General features: G+C 41.9%; 2 protein-coding genes across 6 annotated transcripts; both read left to right on the top strand.

The window, feature by feature from the left end:
• The first annotated feature begins 252 nt into the window (after positions 1-252).
• LOC120650747 (insulin-degrading enzyme-like 1, peroxisomal) lies at positions 253-17,566 on the top strand. 3 transcript variants are annotated; one of them, XM_039927993.1, is made up of 26 exons: positions 256-664; positions 6,398-6,473; positions 8,034-8,101; positions 8,744-8,835; positions 8,961-9,034; positions 9,500-9,543; positions 10,003-10,054; positions 10,653-10,772; positions 10,840-10,952; positions 11,071-11,233; positions 11,354-11,452; positions 11,560-11,645; positions 11,871-11,957; positions 12,185-12,288; positions 13,119-13,221; positions 13,339-13,434; positions 13,578-13,767; positions 13,883-13,944; positions 14,090-14,194; positions 14,898-15,099; positions 15,193-15,401; positions 15,932-16,056; positions 16,192-16,243; positions 16,325-16,411; positions 16,792-16,914; positions 17,140-17,566. In XM_039927993.1, exons 1-26 carry the CDS (start codon positions 539-541, stop codon positions 17,395-17,397), a joined length of 2,916 nt encoding a protein of 971 aa, XP_039783927.1. In that variant the 5' UTR covers positions 256-538; the 3' UTR covers positions 17,398-17,566. The 3 variants fall into 3 exon arrangements, with proteins under 3 accessions (XP_039783928.1, XP_039783927.1, XP_039783929.1); XM_039927994.1 differs by lacking the exon at positions 11,871-11,957 and having other exon boundaries at positions 253-664; XM_039927995.1 differs by lacking the exons at positions 256-664; positions 6,398-6,473 and adding an exon at positions 8,529-8,573.
• Positions 17,567-21,876: 4,310 nt separating this feature from the next.
• On the top strand, positions 21,877-25,940 carry LOC120650746. Of its 3 annotated transcripts, none has more exons than XM_039927991.1 (7): positions 21,877-22,013; positions 22,429-22,488; positions 23,253-23,385; positions 23,668-23,834; positions 24,447-24,753; positions 25,251-25,407; positions 25,496-25,632. In XM_039927991.1, the coding sequence occupies exons 2-7, from the start codon at positions 22,461-22,463 to the stop codon at positions 25,556-25,558; spliced, it is 855 nt and encodes a 284-aa protein (XP_039783925.1). In that variant the 5' UTR covers positions 21,877-22,013; positions 22,429-22,460; the 3' UTR covers positions 25,559-25,632. The 3 variants fall into 3 exon arrangements, with proteins under 3 accessions (XP_039783925.1, XP_039783924.1, XP_039783923.1); XM_039927990.1 differs by having other exon boundaries at positions 21,878-22,013; positions 23,259-23,385; positions 25,251-25,414; positions 25,496-25,940; XM_039927989.1 differs by having other exon boundaries at positions 21,878-22,013; positions 25,251-25,414; positions 25,496-25,940.
• The last annotated feature ends 187 nt before the right edge of the window (positions 25,941-26,127 follow it).

The following is a 26,127-nucleotide window of genomic DNA, read 5'->3' as shown; positions in this document are numbered from 1 at the left end:
CGAGGAGGCCGCCGCCATCGAGCGAGGCAACTATACGGTGCATGGCGGCGGCGGCGGAGTACGACGGAGGCAAAAGCACCAGAGGAAGAGGGAGGTCAAAGGGAGCACGGCTGGACGAGGGGACAGCGGTGGATCGCGCCGGTAGCGGTGCCGCCGTCGCGGCTCTGGATGCTGCGCGCGGATGTGATGTGCCGTGGGCGTCTAGGAGCCGAATGCCCGACCACCCGAGCCGCACGCGTGCAGACTGGCGAGCCGAATGCTCAAGCCTTTTTGGTCGTCGTTGGATTCTTGCTTTGGAAGAAGAGGAAGCAAAAACCAGCAATAAAATGGTATCCGCATGGATTTATTACTCAAAATCTGCTCCATTGCTATGGCAGTATGGCTGAGGGATTCGAGTTTCCAAATTAGGCCGCCCGCGAGCGGCTGGCCCCCTCCGTATAAATTGACGAGATTGACTAATCAAGTCTCAATCCAACTCAGCATCCTCCATTGCGATCGATCTCAGCGAGGGGGAGGATTGTGAGCGTTTGCTGAACTGATGGCGGCGACGGGGAGCGGCAATGTCGAGTTCATCCGTGCGCGCAGCGACAAGCGGGAGTACCGCCGCGTGGCGCTCGCCAACGCGCTCGAGGTCCTAGTAATCAGCGACCCCGACGCCGACAAGGTATGTAGTGTTGGATTAATCTTGATGTTGGCGGCCTCTGAATGTTCAAGCCGATGTTTGTCTGAATGTTCAGAAAGTGCAGAAGCAAGAGGCGGGAAGCCGTTTTGTTTGGAAAGACGTTTTCAGAGAATAGCATCTTCAGTTTTATTCGGATAAGCACCAGGCCCGAGTCTTCAGGGCAGAAGAGTGCGTAGGTGCGTGCGTTTTGATCCGTAATGTGCGGTCGTGGGATGGCACGACTGTTGGCACATGATCGGGGAGTAGTTAACTTGTAATCTAGCTTTGACTTGTGTGTGCTAGTTAGAGAAAAGTCTCCTCTGCTTTTGTGTGAGCAGTGTGCTCTGTTCAAAAACAAAGACAGCATGGGTTCTGACGGCATGGGAGCTGAGTGGCGCATGTCGTCCGTGTTTCACTCGTTCTGGATTCTTTTGCTTCCTTCGGTTGTAAGCTTTGTTGAGATATATAATGAGAAAAGCAGCTCGGTTAGAGACTACACCAAAAAAAAGCGCTTTCTGTGTTCCTCTGTTCTCTCGAGTACAGAGTGAGTCCAGAGTGAGTCCAGAGTGAGTTCAGAGTTCATGAGTGTTCTTCGTTGATCTCTGAAATTAGTGAGATTGGTGCCTGATCCTTGGCCTGGGTTCCATCATTTGGTACCAGAGCCTCAGGTTTATGCCAAAGTATCCTCAGTTCCATCCCATGTCGGTCGTCACGGCAGGAGGCGCCGGTGGAAGCAGCACAGGCGGAAGCAGCGGCGGCGGCGGAGGAGGCGGTGGTGTGCCGTTCCAGTACCCGCAGCTCAACTGGTCGAACTACACGGCGTGGTCGATCAGGATGCAGGCCATGCTCGATGCGGAGGATGTGTGGGAGGCGATTGAACCGGAGGCGGGGTTAGCGATCGACGTGAAGAAAAACAAGAAGGCGAGGTCGTGTCTGCTTCAGGCACTCCCGGAGGATCTTCTCATGGAGGTTGCCGGGAAGAAGACGGCGCAAGAGGTGTGGGAGAGCCTCAAGACGAGGTTCGTCGGCGCCGATCGAGTGAAGGAGGCACGGTTACAGACCTTGAAGGGCGAGTTCGACGCCATGCGCGTGAAGGGCGGTGAGTCGCTGGATCAGCTCGCCGGGCGCATCGCCGAGATGGCGGTGCGTTACAGCAATCTCGGCGGCACCTTGGAGAATGCGGCTTTGGTGAAGAAGCTGCTTGACTCTGTCCCCGTGCGATTCATCCACTGCATCGCCGGGATGGAGCAGTTTTGTGACCTCAAAACTATGCAATTTGAGGAGGCGGTGGGCCGGTTGAAGGCCTACGATGAGCGCACTCGTGGCGTATCGGCTGGCGGTGGAGGCGGTGCTGCAGGCGATGGGCATCTTCTCCTCGCGGATGGTCAGCACAAGAAGGAGGGCGGCGAGAGCTCCGGCAAGCAAAGCGGTTCTGATGGAGGTGGACGCGGTCGTGGACGCGGCTACCGTGGAAGAGGGCACGGCCGGGGTGGTCGTGGTGAGCATCAGGGTGGCAGGAACACAGGAGGTAAACCACGAGACAAAAGCCACATAAAGTGTTTCAATTGCAAAGAATACGGCCATTACGCCAATCAGTGTAAAGAGCCGAAGAAGAAAGCCAAAGCTCACATGGCAGAAACTAAAGGTGCAGAGCCAGCACTGATGCTTGCAGTGCTGGAGGAGGAGCACCATGACAGGCAGGAAGCAGTGTTCCTAAATGAAGAAAAGTTCAGTCCTGAACTGCATCAGGTGAAGCAAGATGTGTATGATGCAGGCGTATGGTATCTTGACAATGGTGCAAGTAACCATATGACTGGAGACAAAGGGAATTTTCTCGAGCTTGATGAGAGCATCACAGGCAGTGTGCGATTTGGTGATGGCTCCAGAGTGCACATCAAAGGAAAGGGCTCAATTCTTTTTGCCTATAAGAATGGTGGGCAGTGGCTACTTCATCAGGTGTATTTCATACCCAGTCTTTGTAGTAATCTACTCAGCCTTGGGCAGTTGACCGAGTGTGGTCACAAGGTTGTGATGGATGAGGAGAAGTTGGAGGTGTTTCAGAAGGAACCATGGCAACTCATTATGAGGGTTCAGCGCTCTGAGAATCGTCTCTACCGAATACAACTGAGATTGGGATCACCTGTTTGCTTGCTGGCTGAAATGGAAGACCCGGCTTGGCTCTGGCATGCACGGTTGGGGCATGTTAATTTTCAGTCAGTAAAGAAGTTGGCAGAGAAGAAAATGGCTGCTGGGGTACCACTCATTTCTCATCCTAACAAAGTGTGCCACGGTTGTTTAGTGGCAAAGCAGGCAAGGATGCCTTTTCCTGCAGTAACAGACTACCGAGCTGATGAGCCACTTCAGCTGCTACATGCAGATTTGTGTGGGCCGATCACTCCTTCGACAATTGCAGGCAACAAGTACTTTCTGTTAATTGTTGATGATTGTACCAGGTGGATGTGGATCTACACACTCAAGACAAAGGATCAGGCCTGCTCGGCTTTTGTCAGATTCAAAGCATTAGCAGAAAATGAGTGTGATCGCCGGATCAAGGTGCTTCGCACAGATCGAGGTGGTGAATTCCTGTCATCAGAGTTCGCTGAGGTGTGTATTGCAGCTGGGATCACAAGGCAATGTACAGCACCGTATACACCACAGCAGAACGGTGTTGTTGAGCGAAGAAACCGCACTGTCATGGAAATGGCTCGGTCTCTACTCAAGTCAATGAATGTGCCAGCCAAGTTCTGGGGAGAGGCAGTGAGGCATACTGTCTATTTGTTGAACCGATTGCCAACAAAAGCAATGGGCGATCAGACCCCGTTTGAAGCTTGGAAGGGGAGGAAGCCTCATTTGGCACATTTGAGAGTCTTTGGGTGCACTGCACATGTGAGGACAGTGGGCTCTCATCTGAAGAAGTTGGATGCAAGAAGTCAGCCTATGGTGTACCTAGGAGTGGAGGAAGGGAGCAAAGCACATCGTTTATTTGATCCACAGAGAGCAAGACTGGTTGTAAGCCGTGATGTGGTGTTTGAAGAAAAATTACAGTGGCAATGGAATGCTGGAGGAGGTGAGCCTGAACCTGATGAGTTAATGGTTGAGGATTGGTTCTATGCTGAGTCACCTGGAGGCAGTGGAGATGGCACTACTGGAGGTGCAGTTGGGCATGGCCAGAGGGCAACAGTGGAAGAAGAAGCACCAGTGATCATTGAAGCAGCTGCTGAGGGGTCACCTGAAGGTGCAATTTCAGTCACGCCAGTACCAACAGGTGCTGGTTTATCACCTGCATTGAGTGGCTCAGCAACACACTTGGACCCAATAAGCAATCAGCCAAGTGGAGTGCAGTCAGCACAAGGTGCATCACCTTCCAGTCAGTCCAGCACAGATGAAGCTCCAGCAAGGTACAGGAGGCTTTCAGATATTCTCAGGGAAGCACCAACAGTTGAATTGAACTTTGATGGTGATGATGAGGATGCCTTCTTTGCTGAAACTGATGAACCATTCAGTTATGCAGAGGCAGCTGGGCAGAAGGCTTGGCAGGATGCAATGGAGAAGGAAATTCAGTCCATTGAAAAGAATCAAACATGGACACTCACTACACTCCCAGCTGGCCATAGACCTATTGGATTAAAGTGGGTGTATAAGCTGAAAAGAGACTCAAATGGTGAAGTGCTAAAGCATAAAGCTCGACTTGTAGCAAAGGGTTACGTGCAAAAACATGGAGTGGACTTTGATGAGGTCTTTGCACCTGTGGCTAGATTAGACACAGTGAGATTATTGTTAGTTTTGGCTGCAAATCGAGGTTGGCAGATTCACCATTTGGATGTTAAGTCAGCTTTTCTGCATGGTGACTTGAAAGAGGAGGTGTATGTTTCACAACCTGAGGGATTCAGGGTAAAAGGCATGGAAGAAAAAGTGTACAAGCTTAGTAAAGCTTTGTATGGGCTTAGACAAGCACCAAGGGCATGGAATACAAGACTTGACAAAAGTTTGAAGTCTCTAAATTTTCAGAAATGCTCACAAGAGCCAGCAGTCTACATGAGGGGAGACAGCAGTAATGAAATCATTGTGGGTGTTTATGTTGATGATCTAATTGTCACAGGTGCCAACACAGAGCAGATTGGAGCTTTTAAGCACCAGATGATGCATGAGTTTGAGATGAGTGATCTAGGATTACTCACTTACTACCTTGGCATTGAGGTAGAACAGCAGAGTACTGGGATCAGTCTTAAGCAAACAGGTTATGCAAGTAAGATACTTACTCAGTTTGGCATGAGTGACTCTAACTCAGTTAAGACTCCAATGGAGCCAAGAATGCAACTCCACAAGGATGCTGAAGGTGAAATAGTGGATGACACTGAGTACAGAAGGGTAATTGGTTGCCTGAGATACTTACTGCATACAAGACCAGACCTGTCATTCTCAGTGGGAGTTGCAAGTAGGTTCATGGAGAAACCTACCACAGCACACCTGAAAGTTGTCAAGCATATTCTGCGTTATGTGAAGGGAACAACACACTATGGTTTGTTCTACCCAAAACAGCAGAAGGAAGAAGAAATCTTTGGATTTTCAGATAGTGACTTGGCAGGAGATGTGAATGACAGGAGGAGCACTGGGGGGATGACCTTCTTTCTCAATGGCAGTTTGATTACATGGTGTTCTCAGAAGCAAAAGACAGTTGCTCTGTCTTCCTGTGAGGCAGAGTTCATGGCAGCAGCAGCTGCAGCTTGTCAGGCCAAATGGCTAAGAAATTTGATTGCAGAGGTTACCTGCAGAGAACCCAAGCCAATCACTGTGTTTGTGGATAACAAATCAGCCATTGCTTTGATGAAGAACCCGGTGTTCCATGGGAGGAGCAAACACATTGACACTAAGTACCACTTTATCAGAGAATGTGTGGAGAAGGGTGAGATAGTAGTTGAGTTCGTCAGGTCTGAAGATCAGCGAGCAGATGCTCTAACTAAAGCGTTGCCGGTGGTGAAGCTAGCAACCATGCGACACTTGATGGGTGTACGTGATTTTGAGCCACACCAAGATTAAGGAGGAGTATGTTGGATTAATCTTGATGTTGGGGGCCTCTGAATGTTCAAGCCGATGTTTGTCTGAATGTTCAGAAAGTGCAGAAGCAAGAGGCGGGAAGCCGTTTTGTTTGGAAAGACGTTTTCAGAGAATAGCATCTTCAGTTTTATTCGGATAAGCACCAGGCCCGAGTCTTCAGGGCAGAAGAGTGCGTAGGTGCGTGCGTTTTGATCCGTAATGTGCGGTCGTGGGATGGCACGAATGTTGGCACATGATCGGGGAGTAGTTAACTTGTAATCTAGCTTTGACTTGTGTGTGCTAGTTAGAGAAAAGTCTCCTCTGTTTTTGTGTGAGCAGTGTGCTCTGTTCAAGAACAGAGACAGTATGGGTTCTGTCGGCATGGGAGCTGAGTGGCGCATGTCGTCCGTGTTTCACTCGTTCTGGATTCTTTTGCTTCCTTCGGTTGTAAGCTTTGTTGAGATATATAATGAGAAAAGCAGCTCGGTTGGAGACTACACCAAAAAAAAAGCGATTTCTGTGTTTCTCTGTTCTCTCGAGTACAGAGTGAGTGCAGAGTTCATGAGTGTTCTTCGTTGATCTCTGAAATTAGTGAGATTGGTGCCTGATCCTTGGCCTGGGTTCCATCATGTAGGTCCGTCGCCATCTCCGGCCGGCCGCCGTTCGGAATGGTTGCTAACCTCTCTCTCTCGCTATGCTCAGGCGGCGGCGTGCATGGAGGTCGAGGTGGGCTCGTTCAGCGACCCGGAGGGGCTCGAGGGCCTCGCGCACTTGCTCGGTGAGTTCACTGCTTCACTACTACTCTCCTCGGTCCTCCCCATCCATCCCCTCGCTCGCTCAGCTCATCTCGCTTTGCCGCTGGACACTCGACGGAGGTTGAATTGAACAGGAACATGAAGATACATTTATTCCTGAGCCGGCCTGTTTTTCAGCCCTGCCCCTAATAGAGAAGCCCATCAGCCGATTAGAGAATACTAGAATACAAACCAGCCTTTCTTCCTTCTTCCATTTATCGACTTCTTGACTTGATCGGCCTTGGGCGGCCGAGGACGAGTTGCGGCCTTGCTGCCGGTGGCAGCGGCCGCCGGCGGGCGGAGCCGCGGGGGAGGAGCCAGTGCACGCGCCGCACGGACTAGAGTTGGTTCTTGGTTGCCTTTGTTCGTCGTGGTGCTTTCATCGGTCAAATGATGATTCTTGGCACGTATTTGCAGTCTATATTAATTTTAATTCAATGGAATAATAGTCAATGGATGTTCCTTTTGTAGCTTGGCATGTTTTGTCCGTCGGATCATCAAAGTAAACGATTGACGGTTTAGATGTACACTATAATCTCTCTGTTTGGTTTGTCTGTTTTCATCTTATTCCAATTTATTTCGACTTATTCTTTCTCGAGAGTGTTATTGAACTAGCCAAAATCAGCCTAGTCCACCTGAGGTCTGAGGGAATGATATAACCAGAGCAAGAAATCTGTGTTTATTTTTGAGAGCATCCATGACCATGATGATTGGGATCCTGTACATGCATCCCTTGTGCCCCAAACTTTTTTGGCCAGGACCTAGGGTTAATGCATCACTTTTCTCAGGAAGTCTTTTAAAATTGTTGTGTCAACATAAGTCTCCGGGTCGGTGCTACTATTGAATCGCATCTATGGAGCGATTTAAGAATTGTTTACTCAGTAAAGTAGTACAGGACCGTGTTGTCCAAATAAATCCAAATCACTCCTGGACCTTCCTGCGTGGTAGGATCCTTGGCAGCTTCCTCATTCCTATATTTTATATGCTGGCGGCCACGGGACGGTTAGCACTTGTGGTTAAAAAAAAAACTAGACATGCAGAGTATGACGGGCAGAGGAGGGGAGTTTTCTTAACCTCAGAGCCTGCCTAAAATTTGCTCCCACAGGGTCCCTTGTGTTTTTTTAAAAAAAACCAGCAGCCTGCCTGAAATTCCCTCAGAGCCCGCCTAAAATTTGCTCCCACAGGGTTCCTTAGGCAACACATTGGTACACACATGGGACTACCACTTATGCAAGCACTGAGCAGTTGCAGGATTGTTTCCAACTACCTATTATTTGCCACGCATGCAAGGCAACCTGACAGACTAAGCTAGAGTGGCGTGGGGCGCTGTTTTTTTAACAATCTGTTGCTGTAATCTTGAGGAGGCAACATTGCCCAACATCATCTAAAAAGATATTTGATGGATACCTGTGTCATTGAACAAAAAATCATTCTCTTGTAACCATAGTCATGATTCCTTACCATTTGTCTAGAAAATACACTATCTGTTTCTTTGTTTTCTTTCTTGTCTTGGTATTGACTTTATTACCGTGTCTTGTTTACAGAACACATGCTATTTTATGCCAGCGAGAAGTACCCTGAAGAAGATGAGTATAGGAAATATATCACAGAGGTACATTCTATTCATCAATTCCAATCAAAGCAGGGAGGGTGGAGGGATTCATGTTCATTTCATTTTGCAAAAAAGTTCACCCTCTGAGTTCAGCAATTAACATAAATCACACAAAAATAAAAATTTGGATGAGTTTCAACTCAATTGCAGTGTGCTCTATTTTAGAAGCTGAGCCTGTCACAACATGATACATGAGTTAGAGAAAAGATGAGAGGAAATGCTTTTATTAGGCGGGGGACACTGCTTGTAAGGTTGTACCAAAAGGCCATAGGGGCATGGTGGTTAGAGTACAACTCAAATCCAGTCTTACCATAAATGAGCAATGCAAATATGTAGTATGTTGTGATCTCGAACAAAATACACTTAACTCTGCAGCTCGTCTGTGTATGGATATTTTGGTGATAGTCTTGTTACCCTTACTTGCCAGGGCGAATGCTGAAAAAAGGCAATAAAAATCTCCTTTCATAAGTCAGTTAGTTGCTAAGCTCTCTACAACTCTGGACTGTTTGCTGCATGGAATTCTGTTATTATTATTTGTTAGAAGTTGACTGGGCACCTTATATTTTTGTAATAATATTCCTGGCCACTTTCAGCGTATTTTGGTTACTACTTTGACTATTTGGTATGATGTGAAAATACCAGCATGGTGGATATTGGAATGCATATACAAGAAGAGAGACAACGATTTTCTTTTTCGATGTCAATGTGGACAATTTTGAAGAAGCCTTAGATAGGCAAGTTTCTTGAGTAGTATTTTGTTCTCAGTTTATCTATGTATGTTGGATAAGCTTCTGAATTATGTTCTGCATTACTGCATGGTTATCCATTGAATAAAAATGTGGTTATTCCTGATGCACAGATTTGCTCAGTTCTTCATTAAGCCACTGATGTCACAGGATGCTGTTCTTAGAGAGACAAAAGCTGTTGATTCTGGTGAGCAGTTATTTTGTGCATGGTGACTCTATTTGCATTTGACAAGGCATATCCTTCTATTGTATTCCAAATAAAATAAATAGTAATCCCTTGGTTCCAAAATGTAAGTCGTTTTAGTTTTCCTGTCAATCAAACTTCGTTGTCAAGTTTGCAGAAACAGCACCAACATCTACAATGTCAAATAAATTCACTACCAAGACATATTCCATGGTGGATTTAACAAAACTAATTTGATGTTTAAGATGTTGCTGTATTTTTCTATTAACTTGCTCCAAGTTAAGTTTGACATAGTGCAAAATTAAAATAACCTTATGTCTCAAAGCAACTAGCTTTTGATGGCTGATTATTTTTACCTAGTCTGAGCTAACAACCATAATAACTATGTAATTTTTAAATGTTTTATTTGTAGTTAAGAGATAAGAGATCCACATCCTGTCTAATTTTTCTATTTTATTGACCTTACAGAATACAAGAATAATTTGTTGTCTGATGGCAGCAGAATATATCAGGTACTTGGAAGTTCAGTACATCAGATTATTATTTTGCATTTTGCATTGTGTCATCTCTCTATCAGAAACAGCAGTCAGTAGTGCATAAAGGCATTTTGAGTACACAATTTTCGTATTTGCAAGGTGTGCTTTAATATATTATAATAATAGTTTAAATCTTTTAAAACAGTCATAATTATTTTATTGCATTATCAAAGTTATGGTTCTTTTAAATATCCTAGTTTATCATATTTTAATTTTACAAGTTATGCCTCCTTATTACGAGAACACCAGTGTAAATTTTTGTAGCGATCATACTTACTTTGGAACAAGAATTGACCATACTTTGCATTATCTAGGTCTTGCTTATCCTCAAAATATCTTCCACTTTTCAAACTTACCATTTCACTATAAAGTTTTGATCCAATAGCCATGCTCAATTGTGGCCTCAGTTTCTTTCTTTCTTTTCCCCTCTCACAGCTTCATAAGCATTTGTCTTCAAAGGATCACCCTTACCACAAATTCAGTACAGGTAAGAATGCTCTATGTTCAGATAGTTGCAGTCGGTGCTCATTTTGGCAGCTTATTATCTTTGTTAGTTTTTGGACCCAACTTGTTTGGGAGGCAAGAATTTTTTTCTCGAATAAGCAAAAAGGTTTGTGGTTACAATGACGCGCTTGTAAAGTGCCCTAGTAAAGTGCCCTAGGGGGTTGAGAGGAATTACAATGCAAGCTGAACCGCCCTAGTGTACTTAGCAGCTCAAGTCTATTATGCAAAGGAGAACAGCAAAGGAGCGTAGTCTTATCAATCTCTCACAAAGGTTACTCATACATGGAGGTAGTACCCTCCTTATATAGGCATTTAGGTCTGGCTGCTTTAGTAAACAACATAGCTACAGTAACCAACTTCTATCAGTACCTTTTTTTATCTCTCTAGGACACATAGATCTGCGTGTTATTGCATTAGTAGAAGTATAAATATTAGACTATTAGAACTCGGTTCAAACTAGCAGTCGAGGGACATCTTCTGGCCATGCACTATTGTGTATTCATTGGAATTTTTAATCCCAAATATGTAATATAAGTTTTGGATTTGTCATTTTGATTTTTTGAATTTTCCATTTATATCAGGAAGTTTGGAAACACTAGAAACTAAACCAAAAGCAAAGGGCCTGGACATCAGGCTTGAACTTCTAAAGTTCTACGAGAATTATTCAGCAAACCTTATGCACCTTGTTGTTTATGGAAAGGGTAAGTATTGCAAATTAGAACACTGGAGTACATAAGCCTATTTGTTACTGATAAAATGATTCTGTAGAGAGCCTCGATTGCATTCAAGGCTTGGTTGAGCGTATGTTTAGTGATATAAAAAACACTGATCAGAGAAGCTTCAAATTTCCAAGTCATCCTTTTTCAGAGGAACATTTGCAGGTAGAAGATGGAATGCTTGACAGTTCTATCTGTCAGCGCATTTGACAGTTCTATTTGTTAGAGAATATTTGTTTCATGATGCCAAATGTGGGTGATTTCTCATATACTGGTTATACAGATTCTTGTCAAAACAGTGCCAATAGAAGAAGGCGACCATCTACGAATTTCATGGCCAATTACACCCAGCATCCAGTTTTACAAAGAAGGTCCTTGCCATTATCTGAGTCACCTCATTGAGCATGAAGGCGAGGGGTCCATCTTCCATATTATAAAGGAACTAGGTAATTTTACTTCCACAGTTGGTTGTTGTACTTATACTTTTGCTGACCTTATCTACTGAGATATAGTCCATGTCATTCTTTACCTGTCAACCTGTAACATATCTAATCTGGCTACTTTAGGATGGGCCATGTACTTAGAAGCTGGAGAGACCACTGACAGTGACAGTAATGAATATTCATTTTTCTCAATAGGCATCGGGCTCACTGATGCAGGTCATGGTCAGTTTTCATCCATATTTGCTTACTTGGACTAGCATAACTATTTTAATTTGAAGCACTTTGATATTACTTAAGCCTTTTATGCTGCAATGATTGTACATTTGTAGAACACATGGAGGATATTGTTGGGCTGATCTTTAATTATCTTCATCTATTAAAAGAAGACGGAGTCCATGAGTGGATATTTAATGAGGTAATGGAGAGGGTCATCGATTATATATTAAAGTAATATTATATTCAATGAATTGCTTATTTTTTTATTCTCCTTTCACAAAGTATTTAGAGGCTGTTTGTTTCCAATACGGGTTGATAAGTCATATTATCAACTCTTCTGCATGTGTTTAGCATCTTGTGGAACAAATGAAACGATTTACATTCACTTACACAAAAGGTAAATGCTAATATTGTCATTTTGTAGCTTGTGACAATAAAAGAAATGGAATTCCATTATCAAGACAAAGTCGATCCAATCAGCTATGTGATTAATACTGTCTCAACTATGCGGGTATATTTCGCTACAACCTATAACATGGTCTAGCTTTTGCAGTTATTTCTAATATAAATCTATCTTTATATGTAATATATTGCCTTGTGGTATTCTGTTTCATTGACAACACTAATCAGGAAACATTCTACAATTTCTTTATAGTGTCAGAAATCTGTTGAAGTAACTTCATCTGTTCATTATTTTCCTTAGACTTCAGTTCCAAATACTTGTAAGCTGTATTGCAGTTGTTCCCACCAGAAGAATGGCTGGTTGGAGCAGCATTACCATCAAAGTATGCACCACAAAGAATAAATATGATACTTGATCAACTATCACCTGAAACAGTAAGGTACGCTCTGCAATCTGTCATCTATATCATTATCCTTGTAAACACATACATGAAATGGTTCTTTTCTATCTAAGATATAAAATAGGGAGAGTTTGTAAATCAAACAATAGAATCAAAATTATCGTTCCTTTTGCCACTTCAGTTACTGATGAGCATGCAGATCAAAAGACAAGAGCAGCAAATTAAAGCTGTAATAAACCTTGTCAACTAGAGTACCTTCAATCTTATGGTTTAGGTAGCAGTAGGAGCGACATTAGTAACTCTGGCAAATCTTGTTAAATCTCCCTTCTTGTCACTGGGGTGAAAATACAAAAGCCTATTCGCTCTTCTCAAATCTAGCTACTCTTTGATAATCTCGATTTTTGATTTTGTCCATTCACATATGCATATGTATTGGAAGTGTTGGGAGTTGATGGAACTGTGCCCGGATGTACCGTGTTTAATTTTGGAAAAATCATGGTCTGGGAAGCTCCACATGCATAATGTAAGCACATGTTTGGCCTAGCTATCTTATAGTCCATGCTCCATACCCACCCAAAAAAAAGACCGATCAAGGAGTAACTTGGTGGCTTTAAGAAAATAGGGCACCCAAATTTGCCTCGACGAGGACTTGACCTTTGCCTCGATGAGGACACCTTAGTCAACTGACTCTTAATGTCCATAAAGACAATTTGGGTAACTCTTTCAAGGTGGTAGTTAAAATGTTAACACCCAGTAGCTGATTATTTCCGCTTCACTTTCATAATTGAATTCATTTTCCATGTACCTTGCCCATTGTGCCATATGCATTTGTTCTTTCTTTTATGCAATACTTCTTTCTATTTATTTAGAATATTCTGGAGGTCCAAAAAATTTGAAGGATCTATGAGTTCTGCTGAGCCCTGGTACAACACACCATATTCAGTTGAAAATGTCACTCCTGCTGTGATACAGGTCCACCTTTTCAAAAGTCCCATGTTCTTGTATTCCCTTGTCTTATTGAATTCCATCTTGTTTCACCTAACCTGTTGATGTGCTAACATATCGTAATTGATTTTCTCTACTTGACAGCAATGGATTAAAAAAGCTCCAACTGGGAAACTCCATCTCCCAAAACCTAACATCTTCATACCAAAGGATTTATCTCTTAAAGAAGTGCATGAAAAGGTCAGTTTTGCAGTACCTCAATTCTAACATCATTGTACTTTTTTTACTCGAACATGCAGGAAAATTATCTGCATACTCATATTCATATGAATTGTTGGGACCTTGCATAGTAAATAACTCTAACGAAGAAAATGCTTTAACAGGTTACTTTTCCAACTGTGTTAAGGAAGAGCCCACTTTCACAGTTATGGTATAAGCCTGATATGTTGTTCTCCACACCAAAGGTTCACATTATCATTGATTTCCACTGTCCATTATCCAGCCACTCCCCTGAAGCAGTTATTGCTACTGAACTCTTTGTTGATTTGTTAGTAGATTATTTGAATGCTTATGGTAAGCACAAATCTGTAAATTTGGTGTACTTTTATATTTTTCCCATCCATAATGATCAATTTAGAGTATACTACCAACTTTAAGTTCAAATGTATACTATCTGCATTTTTTGCAGCTTATGATGCTCAAATTGCTGGTTTATTCTATGAAATATATGTTACTTCGGCAGGATTCCAGGTATTTTTAGTTACTATGATTCCAGCTATACGCTGCACATTTATAATTATCATGCTGACTGTTGCAATTCTGATGCAAATGTGAAGTTACTAGTGTTATGCTAATTTTGTTAGAACTCCAATTTAACTTTAAATGTCTATTAAAGATTTCTTTAGGTGGTTACAATGACAAGATGAGAGTTCTCTTAAATGCCATACTAGTGCAAATTGTGAATTTTGAAGTTAAGCCAAACAGATTTTCTGCCCTGACGGTAAGGTGGATCTTATTACTTTCGTTTTTGTTCCCTTTCATAATATTTCTAAGCCACATTTAACCTTACAGCTGATGTGATTTGGGTTGTTGACATGATATTTTGGAGTCCTGAAAAAAGTACCAAGGTTCCATAGACCTTGTGCTCTGCATTTGTGTTATTCTTATTCATGATTGTAATATATTTGTTGGCTTACAAGTGGAAGTTATGGCAGGCTTCCAAAAATCATCTAGCTAAATAGAATGTTTTTTACACTTAAAAAATTTAGTTTATACAAACGAAGCAAACTAAAATATTTCTTCTAGAAAAATAAAATTGTCTTTATTTTGTTGTTTAAGCTTCCTAACCATCCTATATTACAGTCTTAGCCAATACCTATTAGAGATGCTAACAAATGTGACCTTTCCAAATTATAGGTTGTTTTGGCTTTTCTAGATCTATAGTTTTTACTATGTGTCTAGATTCTAGACAGCGTATCTAAGCGCATAGCAAAAGCTATGCATCTAGACAAGCCAAAACAACCTATAATTTAGGACAGAGGGACTAGCTAACAAAAAGATGCCACAATTTGTGCAGGAAAAAAGAACATATCCTATTAATCAAGCACATATATGGTGCGAAAACACAAAATGTGGCCCTATACTAGGGAAATACAAATAGCTGGTATGTATGAGTAATTACTGACTAGTATCTTAAATCTCAGGAAGCTTCTGTCAAGGACTACCAGAATTTCAATTTCCGACAACCTTATTCTCAAGCTTCATACTATGTCTCTTTGATATTGAAAGATAAAAATTGGCCTGCAGCTGAGAAACTTGAAGCTCTTTCTTTGCTTGAATCGGATTTTTTTGCAAAGTTTGTACCACACCTACTGTCGAAAACATTTTTGGAATGTTATGTTCAAGGTTTGGCATTTGTACCAATTATAGTGTTAGTTTATTTATGTGTGTCTTGAGTGGAAAATATTTCTAATTGCACGTTTACATTTCTCCTTGTAGGGAACATTGAACCAAGTGAAGCAAAATCTGTTGTACAAGAGATCGAAAACATTATATTTAATGCCCCAAATTCTTTGTTCAAATCCATGTCTCCATCCGAATATCTGACTAAAAGGGTCATCATGCTTGAAAATGAGTTGAAATGCTACTACCAAACTGAGGGATTAAACCAGAAGAATGAGAATTCATCAGTTATCCAATATATTCAGGTATCTTATGTCGTTCCATGCTGTAGAGCTGTTTGCTTTGTCGACTGAACCTGTCTGGTGCAGGCAGCTCCCAGAGCCCAGGCATCCGATTTTGGACGCCTGGGGCTGGATGAAGCTGCCTAGTTGGTGCTGCCCAGCCAGGTTCCAAACAAAACAGCCCCTAAGTGCAATCATACCTCCATTTTCAAATATATGACGTTTATGGACAAACTATACTATTTAGTTAAAATATAAACTAAATAGCTTGTCCTAAGAGTCATATATTTAAGAACGGATGGGGAATTAATCAAAACTTAAGTAATTGGTGGTTTGTACTTTGTACCGTCAAATATTGTGGAGCGGATTATTGGCGGTGCACTGGTTATCACTGAGTTGTGTACCTTCAGCAAGTTTTACCCCATTTATTTAACATTTTTAAAGCTCTGTGATACAATATTCTGCTTACATGCAAACTATTATCAAATACTCAAACTCAACAAGAATTTATTTATAAGTCGGAATGACTTACCATGTATCTTTAATATATTCAGGTGCATCAGGATGATGCCATTTTGAATATCAAACTTCAGTTGTTCGCTCTAATAGCGAGCCAGCCAGCCTTTAACCAGCTACGAACTGTTGAACAACTTGGGTATATGACTAGTCTTTACGTGAGGTACATGCTTCAGGTTTTTGTTACATTTACTGCTTGTCAATATCTCCTTTTAGGAATAACATGAAGTTTAGTTCACATTTGAAATTGAAATATATCAATTAGATCTTAGCTCACAACAATTGCCCCATTCTACAGAAACGACTATGGCGTCCTCGCACTGCAGGTTGTTATCCAGTCCACAGTAAAGGTAACACGTGAACTAGTTTCCTTTAAAAAAAAACAATCTACAGTAGTTGTTGCTAATGCTGATATTTTGTTGGATGCCTAGGATCCTTCATACCTTGATGTTAGAGTTGATGAATTCTTTAAGATGTTTGAAAGCAAAATCTATGAACTCTCTGACAAGGATTTCAAGGTTAGTACCTTTGGTTTTCCATTCACGCCTAATGAATCTTTCTAGCTAGTAAACCATGTGTTTTGCAATGCAAAATTGCTGTTCCTTTTGTAAGTGCACCTTGCAACGCTCTTTAACATCTCCACCACTGGATAGAAAGAAGCCACATTCTCGCAGACTCACTATTGGTGAGAACAGGGGCCTAGATAGTGGATCAAAAGGATGGGAAACTATGGGTTAAAAGATCAGAAATATGACGTGATAGTATTTAGTTTATCCTCATTTTTTTATTTTACCGTACATTGGACTATTTGTATGCTCATAACCAAAGGACATTACTTCATACCACTGGACTAGATCTTTTTGCGCTTGAAGCATTGACATGGGCTTTGTTATTTCAGAGAAATGTGAAATCACTAATTGATTCTAAACTGGAGAAGTGTAACAACTTATGGGATCAATCTTATTTCTACTGGGGAGAGATTATGGCAGGAACTCTGAAGTTTGATAGGGCCACGTCTGAGGTAAGTGTTCTCCTTTCAGCAACAATGCATGTAAAGGAAATTATATTATCAAGTATAAAGCAAACAGGCTGGATGTAGCCTTTCGAGTAAACAGATAATACTGTATTATTAGAAAATTTTCACGAAATTTATAACTGTCACCACTTTATATTCAGAGGAAACAGAAATAAGAATATTGTGCTAGTAATTGTCAAGATGTATGACCTTCGCTAACAAATGAAACAGGTGGCTGCGCTAAGGGAGCTCAAAAAAGAAGAATTCATCGAGTTCTTCGATCAGTACATAAAAGTGGGCGCGCCACAAAGGAGGACATTAAGCGTGCAAGTCTTCGGCGGCAACCATTCGGCGGAGTTCAAGAAGGCGATCAACGAAGCCGATCCGCCCAAAACGTACAGAATTACAGACGACATATCCGGCTTCAAACGGTCGAGGCCGCTGTACAGCTCACTCAAGGGAGGTCCGGGCAGGATCACCATGGACTGACAGCCATCATGCCTTATCTTTCATGTACGTAGCAGTGTAATGGCCTGTGCAATATAGCCATGAATTTTCGATTCTGAATCCTGCATCAGATTCAATTGCACGATTGTTGGTGCTGCCATTCTTCACTCATGGTTTTTATAACCAATAATTCACGACAGCGTACGTGTCACTTTGTGGGCAAATCTAGGGAGCTGTACAAATCTTGTATTGTTCGCATCTCTGTTTGCGTCTCTTCTGACTGCTATGCGGTATGGACAGTTACGTATCCACAGTCTGCCTCTGCCCGTGGCCGTGCGGGCGTGCCCGACGCCAGCCGAGAACCGTCAAGGCGCCCCCATCCGCACGTCCCGACTTCGGCATGCCCCGGCAAGTTCGCGAACGGCCGCTGCGGTGCCACCGGTGCAACGTTGGCGAGCACACGAAGTAGTAGTGAGGCGCCGCCTGACTTTGTAACGCTATAGGTAGAATCAATATCTAACACTGTTCGCCCTGCGCCCTGCACCTCTTTGGGCTTTGGCGCTGCAGCCCAAAATGTTGCCGCTTCACCGCCAGATATATTTTATCTCACACAAAAAATAGTAATAGTGGTGAAGAATCTCAAAATTTAAAATAAATATATGCATGATTAATTACAGATTATACATATGTATATATATGGTAGTCAATATAATTTGCGGCGATTTACAAGACTTATTGCTATGTGTATTGACCAATCAATTGACACTATCGTCTATGATCGATGTCCGTAATTCAAGTCGATCTCTTTTTTCTTGATGGATTAGTTGTTACGAAATTCCTACTATATGGTAGTATTTCTAACAGGAACGTCAGGAAGGCACTCTCGCCGCCCTTGATGCTCTACTTGGGGGCTGGCTCTTCGGGTTTCAGGGAGCAGCATCGTGTTTTTAACTTGTGCCTCGATATTTTCTGAAGCGGATTTTATATGGTGCTTGCCTCGATTAATCTATTAACCAAGGTATTTGTTTTAGGGCCTGTTTGGGACTGCGGTCCAAAAAAGCGCGGCACGCATAAGCGATAAACGGCGCGGACCTCGCTTCTCGCGTTTTCCCCGCTTCCAGTTCAAACGCTCGCTTATCGCGTGGTGGGCGGCCGGCAAACGCGCGTTGGACGCAGACCGTTCGGAGGGATTTTTTTTTGTTTCTTTCGCTGATACGCGCCGCAGCCGCCGTCCCAAACGGAGCCTTAGAACAACCAACTCGATTATCTATATTAACCGGGCGGTCATTGTAAGGGTGCCCGTCTGGATTAATCTATTTTAAGAGGTGATTTTTTAACCATCTCGGTTAATAAAAATTAACCGCCTCGGTTAATCAATATCATTAACCGAGGTGGTTAAAATTTATACCCGTCTTAGAAGTGTTTTAGAAAGGTCGCGATAAATTATTTTTATAGTAGTGGGTTAGCCCTTCCTATACAGAGCGGGAGACGGCAGCATCCGCTGTTGCGGCCTTCGGCGACACGATGATGCCTAGGTGGGCCTGGGTTATGCACCCCCTCTGCACATGCTTCAGAGTTTCCTATCTCATCTCGGTGAATAAAATTAACGTGAGGTGCATATACGGTGAAAAGTTGATCCAAGTCACTGATTTTTCATTTTCATGAGGGTGCATGTGCACAGGGGCGGAGCCAGAAAGTCGATTTTTTCATTGTTAGGGGGCCAACCATACAAATTTATATAAAAATTTAATCAAAATTTAAATTTGTAATGTAAATTTGGGGACTATAGGGGCCAGGCCCCTGCCCCCCCCCCCCCCTCCTCCGCCCCTGCATGTGCATCCCTAGATACAACATACTTTCACCCCTGTTCTCCCCGGGATGCTTTCGTCCACATGCAGAACTAAAACAGCTGGTTGGTGCAGGTTCCTTCGGACAGTGGCGGAACTGAAAGAAAATTAGGGGGGGGGGGGGGGGGGGGGGGGCAACGATAGAACAAAATCCGATAGTATTTGTAGTTACAAAAAATTTGCAATTTGCACTAGTTTTTTTATTGATTGTGCTAATATGCACTAGCTAGTCACAATATATATTATTTAATCATGCAATGACAATTCATAGAAATAGGAGCAGGAGTCAATATATCTTGTTCATTTTAGTTTTACCTCAGTTTCCTACAAAGATTAGGCCTAATTTAAAAAAAACTCTATTATGCGATCCGAAATCAGCAATGTTTATAGAGTATACCGTATCAATAATAATATATTTATATAGGTTTTAATTGGAGAAGTATAAACAGAAGCCATGACGGTGGCTATATGCGATGCCATTAATAAAGCAGGTGGGTTTGTCGTTGCCGTGCATCTTGGCTTTGGCCGCCTGCCTGCTTGCCGTCAGTGCCTTGTCATGCATTCATGCAATGCCGATAGTGAGGCGTGAGTCCGCTAATACTCTCTGCTCAGCCACACACGGAGAACGGAGAGAACTTCCGGGGCTAGAGATCAGGGTGGATTGTGGACTTCTGAGGAACCGAAGTGGGTTAAGATTAAAAAGTACTTAAAAACTTAAGCTGAGATTTAAAAAATACTTAAAAACTTAGTTAAAATTAAGTTGAGATTAAATAGTACTTAACAAAAAAAGTGTGTTGTTAGGGGGCCATGGCCCCTGCCAGCCCCTCCACCCCATCCCCACAGCTCCGCCACTGCCTTCAGGTGTTGATACGGTGTAGTAGTAGTTGTTTAGTTCAATACAGTGTGTATGGTAAAACTGCCAGAACCATGCTCTGCGTTCTTTATTTTAAACTTTAAAGTCAAGTCCACTAAAGAAGCTGCGAGATCGATTGCCGTTGTATATACCCTTAGCTTTAGTAGCTAGTCTAGGGTTTCAGTCCTTCGCTTCGTTGACAGCGGCGCAAAGTTCAGTAGTTCCAGGTGGCATCCACAAGGTGGAGGCGGCGCTATGTCCATGGAATAAGCTTCTCCAGCTCTTCCTCCAACTCGCCGATGAGCGCAGCGGCGAGGGGCTGGTGAATTCCTACCTCATCAGATCTGGGGATTCTTTTGAAGCTTCGGATTTCGGCGATGAGAGCTTTTCTCCCTCCCTGGCTTTTTCGGGACTGTCATCGGCGACGATGCCCCCATCCTAGCGAAGCTGTAGGGAGGTATACAAGAACAGTAGTAACAAGAGCACAATTAGCTGTAACCAAGAAATAAGAAGATTCCGTCTTTTAATCATGCGGCAGTTAATAGACTTGGTGGTATTTTTTAATGAAATAGTGGTTATATTAAAATATGACGTGTTATTGTGGAGGTAGTATAAGAAGCAACAAAAGAATGGTGGTACAATATTATATCTTTAGCGAAACAGGATCTTATGTTGAACAAATTACGAAAACACTTTGAATTAACAATTTTGTTATATAACAAAGCTTTAGGTTTTGAAATTTTGAGCAATGTTTGTATTCAAAACTTTATAATAAAATTGTAGATTTTTTTAATTATGAGCAACTTTTGTGTTGAACATTTTTTTAAGATGTTTGGTGTTGAAATTGTAGGTACAATGGATCGCATTTAAGAATTTGTGCAAATGAATTGCGAGAGTGTTTTGAATTTTAAAATTTGTTCTATAATAAATTGTAGTTCTTAAATTTTTTGAACAAGTTTCATGTTGATTAATTTTTTATTTCAACATGTTTTGGTATTCAAATTATACTAATAACGTTGCTCGTGTGTAAGTAACGAATGGAACGGATTGTGGTTTGACTTAATTGAAATCCGAGGGTTCTTCTAAAAAATTGGTAAGAAAGGACTAGGATGGCGGGTTGATTTATGAAAACTTTAGGTTTTCTTTGCAAATTTTGCTGAACAATGAAGGTTGGACTGCGGGTTTATTTAGATAAAATTTGTGTGTCCTTTCATTAAAATAACTATGAGAGGTCGGACTGCGGGTTGATTTCGTTAAAGGTCGTGTGTTTTTTTACAAAATGATTGGAACTCACACGATTTGGGCCGTTCGCATGCCCGATCCTGGCCAGAAAAGACGGACGACGTGGCACAATTTGAGTTCGAGAAGTTCACTGATTTTAGGTCTTTAGAGATAATTTTATCCACGATGAACAACTCTTAAATAAACGCCCGATCCGACGGCCGGGAAAGACGGACGACATGGCACAATTTGAACTTGAGAAGTTCATTGGTTTGGAACTCGTACGATTTAGGTCGTCCGCACGTCCGATCCGATGGTCGAGAAAGACGGTCGACATGGCCCAATATGTGATTTTAGGTCTTTAGAGATAATTTTATCATAATATGTGGTTTACTGGTTTTAGGTCTTTAGAGATAATTTTACCATTATTGACGGCTCTTGACTAAACGCCCGATCCGGAAAGACAGACGGCGTGGCACAATCTGGGTTTGTGAAGTTCACCGGTTGTAGAGGTCTTTAGATTAGATTAGATTAGATTAGAGATAGAGATAGAGATTTGGTCATCTGTCCTTCAGCTAGACGATTTCACGCGGAAATTCCATTTTTACCCCTAGTTGTTTACTACTAAAGCACAGCCCCCTCGCTTGATTCTGCACGCCTCCAAAACCCCTTCTCGCCACGGCGGCCAAGGGGCCTTGCTCCAAGCCCTCCAAACTGCGCCGCGGAAGGCATTGCAGGTACGTCCGCTCAATCCCTCCCAGATCCCCCTCCGTTTCTCTCGATTCTTTCTCTCGATTCGTATCGAAGTCTGCTCCTTTGTTTATCTTGTTCTGCAATCATGATCTATAAAAGTACATATGGAGGGGAAATGGAAGGAAGGGGCTTGATCGGTTTCTGGTGTAGCCCGATCCAGTGTTCCTGAGTTGTTTGAGGGTTTTCTGCGACGTGAGTTCTTAGATTTCTTGGCAAGAGGGTAAAGTTCGTTTTCGAGAGTAAAGTTCGTTTCTTTTGAAGTTTTGAGCTGCCTCTTTGTTTGTGGAATGGGGTTTTACCTCCCCGGCCTCTCTTCTCTCTTGTGTGAAATTCTGGTAATCTCTTGGTTCTTGATTCTGCATCGTTTGCTTACGGCTTCATGATTGGTTTCACGTGCAGTGGACTCCTGAGCAGGGGAAGTGGTCTCTACCATGGGCAACTCTTGCGTTGCAGGCGCTTGTAAGGATTCAATCGAACTTCTTTTGCTTGTGGATTAAATTATTCTACTAGAATGCTGATTGCTACTTTAACTTGGTGGTGTTGGTTGGTTTGTATTTGGATTCAGATCCCTCATTAGTATGACCTTATTGTCGATGAAATCGAGATAATCCCTTAATAAACAAACATAGGGCAAAAATGAACTGTCCATCTCCAAATTTTCATTCCAGTTGAAAGTTGATTTTTGATTTGGTGCTGTACAAGCTACCAGCTACCACTACCTGTTATGATGTTGTGCGACCCACGTTGCAGTATGTGTATGTAGAATATGATTAGCGGCATGTATTATGTGCTACTGCTTTGAAGATTTATTGTGGAAATAAACTGATTCGTCGCTGCAAAGAAAATAAAACTCTTGGCTTTCTAAGTTGCCCTCTTATCAATGGAGTGCACAGAAAGAGTAGTGTGTGTATTATGTGCTAAGATATGCAAAAGCAGAATTCCACTGGTTTTTACTCCTGTTTGATCAAGTAACCAATTATCAGGAGCCATTTGTCATAAGTAACTCTGCTAGATATTTTTATCTAAACAGTTGGAAATTTGCCCTCTGGTTTTCCCTCTGTATAGATTATACAGAACTATTATGCTCCATTTCCTTCCATGAGGTTTCTATTTTGAGTTCATTTATTTGTCGCTGCAATCATGCACCCTAATCTGCTCATAGCGTGTAATCTCTTCATTCCCCACTGTCTTCCTCAAACTGTGCTTAATTGTTCTTGTAACAATTTCAGCTCCTGCACCTCTGAGAAAGACCCATGATCCAGTTTTCAAATGGAAGTTTTACGGTTTCTCAGCTTTACTTGATAGGGGGGCTGTATCAGCTAATTCTGCTCCTTTTCACTGCTGTGGATACAGTTGGTATGTATCATAATCCCAAAATGAATCTTTATCTAGCAGGCATGACACATCACTCAAAATCTCATTTGATTTGTTTGAGATAAAGAAAAAGTTGTCTATCAAAAATATTAATTAGAACAATTAGATTGTTCTTGAAAATAATATTAATTAGACTGTCAGGTAGTCACAAATGATGTTCTAGTGAAGTTAGAAGCAATCACATTCCCGAAGAAAAGCCTTTCATTTTCTTCACTCTTGACTTCTAGTCTGAGTTGTTGATCTGCTCATTAATTCATTTAACAGGTTCCTGCACGTGATCCCAAAGCATAAAAAGTCTGGTGATAAGATTCCATACGTTGCTCTATGCCTTTGCGTAAACCAAAACATCTTAAAGCCAGGTTGCACCTTGAGTGCAGTTTTCGAGTTGTCAATATACAACCATTCAAAAGGGACTTACCGTGGATGTAAAGGTAGTTCCTGAACTTATAGTTTCAAGTACAGTCATTTGATTAAACTGCGAGTTCTTATTCCTCCGTCCTTTATAAGCTTCAGCGCTAACTCTCAGAACTTGGAACCTCTGAGCATCATATAGTAATTTACCTTTTCAACTCAATCTGTGTGTAGAGTTTGATATATGATCAAATACTTGTCACATTGTCTTTAAATTTTCATACTATTTCGTTCACTTGATATTGTATTCTTGTTTGATCAATATTTCGAAGAACATAGACATGCCACTCTTACTATTTTGACCATTCTGATTGCACTTCACAAAAGCTAGCCCTGCATACATGTTTATTTGCTTTTCTAAATTAATTAAAGTGAATAATTATTTTCATGTTAGTTTCATGTAATAGTTTTCTTTTTGGGCCAACTCCCCCACCTGTGGTCCTAGGTGGTGTGCTGTTTTTTTCTTACTGGACTTTTTATCTCTTAATACAAAGATACATAGCTCTCCTGCGTGTTCGAGAAAAAAAATTGATTAACTAGGGTAGAAGCAGGTTGTATTGTGCTTGGGAAATTTGTACCTTACAATTTTATAGGAGTATATTTCTCATACTGCTACCTTTATCTATGAGCAGCTAGCTACCACTTCCATGTCAAGCAGACGCACTCAGAGAGAAAATGCTTGATTCCTCTTGACGAAGTACTGAAATCATCTGATTTTCTGGTTGATGATAGCTGTGTCTTTGGTGTGAGGATATTAAAGGCGGATGTTTCTTCGCAAAATAAGCCTATTGTGATTCCAAAGAAGCCTATCACAGTTCAGAACATCTTCCTCCAGAAGAAGGGATTCATCAAAGGAATCTACACCTGGACCATGAACAACTTCCTTGACATGAAGCTCCCAGTCCTTTCTCCTGAATTTGATGTTGGCGGACAAAAATGGTATGCATCTATTTTTATTCTGGTGTAATTGATTCATATAATATGCATATGCCATTAGTCATTTCAGTCAGTTTTCGGTGTGCAAGTAGCATTCAACTCAGGTGGTGTTTGTTTAGAAGTACAAGTAATTATTTATGCCACCAATATTATCAGTGGATATTCTATTGTACTAGAATTTTGTGTGGGTTTCTTCATCAACAGAAGATCCCTTGTTCCTACAAATATTTTCATGTTTCATATCCCATTTAGATGATCTAGCGTTATCTGTGTTTGGAGATGAGCAACTCTGGTACTATTATGTTTTGAACAACCAGTGATTCATTCAAGCCTATTAAATCTACTCTTTCTGGAAGCTTAATCTTGTTTAACTGTCACTTGACATGGGCACATGGCTGCCAACAATGTCACCTTTTCAAGGAGCCAGCATTATACTTTCTTTTCCTTTTCTTACCTGTCAATTACGAATGGTAATATAGATTGTTTTTGTTCCATTTCAGGCACATCAACATGCATCCACTTGGTGACCAATATAGCACCAATTCGCTTTCGCTGTACTTATACCTGCATGATCAGAAGAAGCTCCCTCTCGAGTCTGGAATGATGATTGAACTGACTCTATCCATCCTGGACCAGAAGCATGGGAAACACTACACAGTTACAGGTTCAGCTCTCCATAACATCTACCGGCCTCATGGAATAGTCAATTAACTAGTGAAACTTACTTTGTGGCAATCTATTGTAGGTCGCTTCGTGTTTGCAACCAACGCAAAGAATGGCTGGGGATGGTCCAACTTCATTCCACTGAAGACACTCATGGACCCATCCAGAGGCTATCTTGTGGGATCAAACTGCATTCTGAAGGCAGATGCCACTATCATTGGGTCATCCAATGACGGCTAGACCTTTTTTGATGACCTCTGAAAGGAAAAATGCTTTTGCACACTTGGAACAATTGTCCGTGATGCCTATATGGTGTCTATGCTGGTATAAATGGCTGAATCGTGATCTTATTATGCATGTTTATGAACTGATGAGCTCTAGGGGTTGAGAAACTCTAGAAGGTTGGTGTGCACTATGTGTGCATTAGTGGCAGACAATAGCTCAAAATGGATGATTTTAGTATCTTGGTTTGTGTGCCGTACATGTTGGGTTCCTGTTATATATCGCTTTGTTTTGGCGTGGCATTACCAACTGTTAAATTCTGCGTAAATGTTATTCAAATTAATCAGAGTGAATCAATATTCGCGAGCAACTCTCTTAAATAACCAGGGGTGAACTATTGATTGGATGACATAAGTGCACAAGTACCTCGGGTTGTAGTGCCATCTAGGTCCCTAAATTTCAAAAATGTATATTTAGATTCTCAAACTTGCT

This window comes from Panicum virgatum, chromosome 9K (assembly GCF_016808335.1).
Source record: "Panicum virgatum strain AP13 chromosome 9K, P.virgatum_v5, whole genome shotgun sequence".
NCBI classification, from domain to species: Eukaryota; Viridiplantae; Streptophyta; class Magnoliopsida; order Poales; family Poaceae; genus Panicum; species Panicum virgatum.
Note: the sequence above shows the minus strand (reverse complement) of the source record. Positions and strands in the feature narration are given on the sequence as shown.